Raw genomic sequence first — 2,285 nt, forward strand, 5'->3', positions numbered from 1 at the left:
GCAGGCCCAGGGGACAGGAGAACAGAGTGGTGCTCTTCCCAGCAGAGTGGCCCATGAGAGATCTCCGGCACGCCTAGGCTTGTCATCTACAGCAGTGTTCTCAACCTTTCACAGGGCCGCCCGATTCATAACAGCAGCAAAATGACAGTGATGAAGTAGCCACGAAAATAATGTTATGGTTGGGGGTCCCCACCCCATGAGGAAGTGTATGAAAGGGTCACGGCATTCGGAAGGCTGAGAACCGCTGGTCTACAGTCATGTTCTTATTCCGTGGACAGCTAGGGCAGCAGTAGGCAGGTCGGAGGCTTCCAGCTGAGCTAGAAGGACCTTCCAAGACCAAGTTGGTGGTGGGAGGCTTCCCATGAACACGCTCCTCCCTGTCCACCCCAACACCCCTTAGCATCTCCTGACCCATCCTTTGGCCTGGGTGAGTGTCCAACTGTCCTCGATCTCTGCCATCATGGAAGATCAGCAGCCTGGAACAGAAGGGCTGTCGCACCAGGCCGGGCAGCACACAGCCCTGGGGGAAGCGCTGACCTCCAGCCCTGGGTGGGCTTACCTCCCTCGCCAGTCCTTGGGGGAGAGAGAGCAGAGCATGTGAGGAGCTTGGAACACCAGGGGTGCCGCTTTCTGCTGGAGCGTGGCGGCGGACCCCTGGGGCATTTCCCAGGGTCCTGCATACCTCGGGGTCCGTTGGAGCCAGCACCTTCTCTGCTTGCTTGTCCTGTGATCTCACCTGTCCCTCTGTTTCTCTCCTCTCTCTCATGCTTTTCCCTCTCTCGGGCCATCTTGGGTGCTGTGTTCTGAAGCCACTCCAACCGCAGGTACCGTACCAGCAGCGGAGGTATGGGCATGGCTCAGGGCGATGCCTGCGCAGGCCAGCCCAGCCAGGGCGGAGCAGGAGGGAGATGCTCTGGGAGAAAGCATGCTCGGGGCTCACCCTTTCAGCGCTTGGGCAGCCAGGGTGTGTGGAGGATGGAGCCGAGGAGATCCAGCATGTTCTCCCTGGTTCCCCTCGGACCACCCCCTGAGAAGGAAGATGCCTTGGAAGAGGTTCCCTCCCCGAGGCCCCAGACCTCTCTGGAGCTGCAGCTGCAGCTGCTTCCGCCGAAGCTGGGGGTTTCCAATGGGCTCCTAGGCTCTTGCCTAGGATGGACCCCTCAGGGTGGCAGCGGCATACGACAGGGTGTCCACAGCCTTTGGGCTGTCACCATAACCACAGGCCCAGCCCTGAAAGGGTGACCTGCGGCAGGGAGCACGCAGTGCATGCTGGCCTTGCATGCTGCATGGGGGCCCAGCCCCAGCTCTGCCTCTGCTCTGGGCTCTGGGCTGGGAAGCCCCGCAAGCATGTCCTTGGGCAGGGGCTCACCTCTCAGCAGCCCAGCGCCATGGCTTTGTTGTTAGGAACAGTCTCTACTCTTGGGGCCGGGTTGCGGGAGCGGATCTGCAGTCAGTGTGTCCTCGTGCGCTGGGTTTGAGGGACAGCAAAGGGCTTGTTACCGTGCGTGGCCAGGGGAACCTCTCCACGCGGTGGACACTGGGCAGGACGCTGCCCTGCTCTTGAGGCCTCTCTAAGCCGGGTCTCCTCTGGAGGATCAGGGGAACAGAGCTCGCCCAGGCAGAGCCAGGGCTGTGGGTAAGGCCAGCCACAGATGCTAGGACCCCAGAGCCAGATGAGAAGGCGAAGACGGATTTTTAGGAAGAGGCTGCCCCCCACCCCACCCCACCCCTTGCGCAATCTGGTTCCCCATCTGTTGCTGATTAGCCTCCCCGCCTGCATTTTGGGTTGAATTTCTTTCTTTCGCACACCCTGCTTCCCTTAGTTTGTGGATTCTTTTGCCAATCCGTTACATGGGTGCTGAGCTACCATCATCCGGCCTTCCATCCCCTGGCCATCTTGGCCAGGGCCTCCCCACGGGGGCTGGGCAGCTCTGCTCGGATGCTGGGTGAGAGCTGCTCTTGGGCCAGATAGCCCTAGCAAGCCCACCTGGAGGGGCTCCCTGGCTTCCAGGTTAGCGTCTTCCCAGAGTGGTGTCTACACCTGTGCTGCGATGTGGGCAGGGTAGCCTGAGAACAGGAGTAGGAGGCAGGGCTCAGGAGGGGACAGGGCACCAGGACCGGCGGGAGGCTCTCCGGTGAGGCAGCTCCCCTTTCTGGCAGCGCAGCTCCCCAGGCAGGTGGGTTTGCAGCAGGGAGCCCGCCTGGCTCCGAGTGCCCGGCCATCTGTGCTGCCCTTCTGATGCATGGCCTGAGAGGGGACGGGAGGCGCGCAGTTCTAAGCCCCC

General features: G+C 61.8%; 1 protein-coding gene across 1 annotated transcript in view; it reads left to right on the forward strand.

Annotated features, from left to right (window-relative positions):
• The window catches only part of NFASC (neurofascin), a 114,786-nt gene that overhangs the window by 83,007 nt on the left and 29,494 nt on the right, over positions 1-2,285 (forward strand). Inside the window, exon 21 of the mRNA XM_045298187.1 lies at positions 810-824. Within this exon, the coding sequence (XP_045154122.1) occupies positions 810-824 (15 nt within the window). The remainder of the gene's footprint in view (positions 1-809; positions 825-2,285) is intronic.

Source organism: Echinops telfairi, unplaced genomic scaffold (genome assembly GCF_000313985.2).
Source record: "Echinops telfairi isolate 266 unplaced genomic scaffold, ASM31398v2 ScPeMD7_7424;HRSCAF=8462, whole genome shotgun sequence".
In the NCBI taxonomy this organism is placed as follows: domain Eukaryota; kingdom Metazoa; phylum Chordata; class Mammalia; order Afrosoricida; family Tenrecidae; genus Echinops; species Echinops telfairi.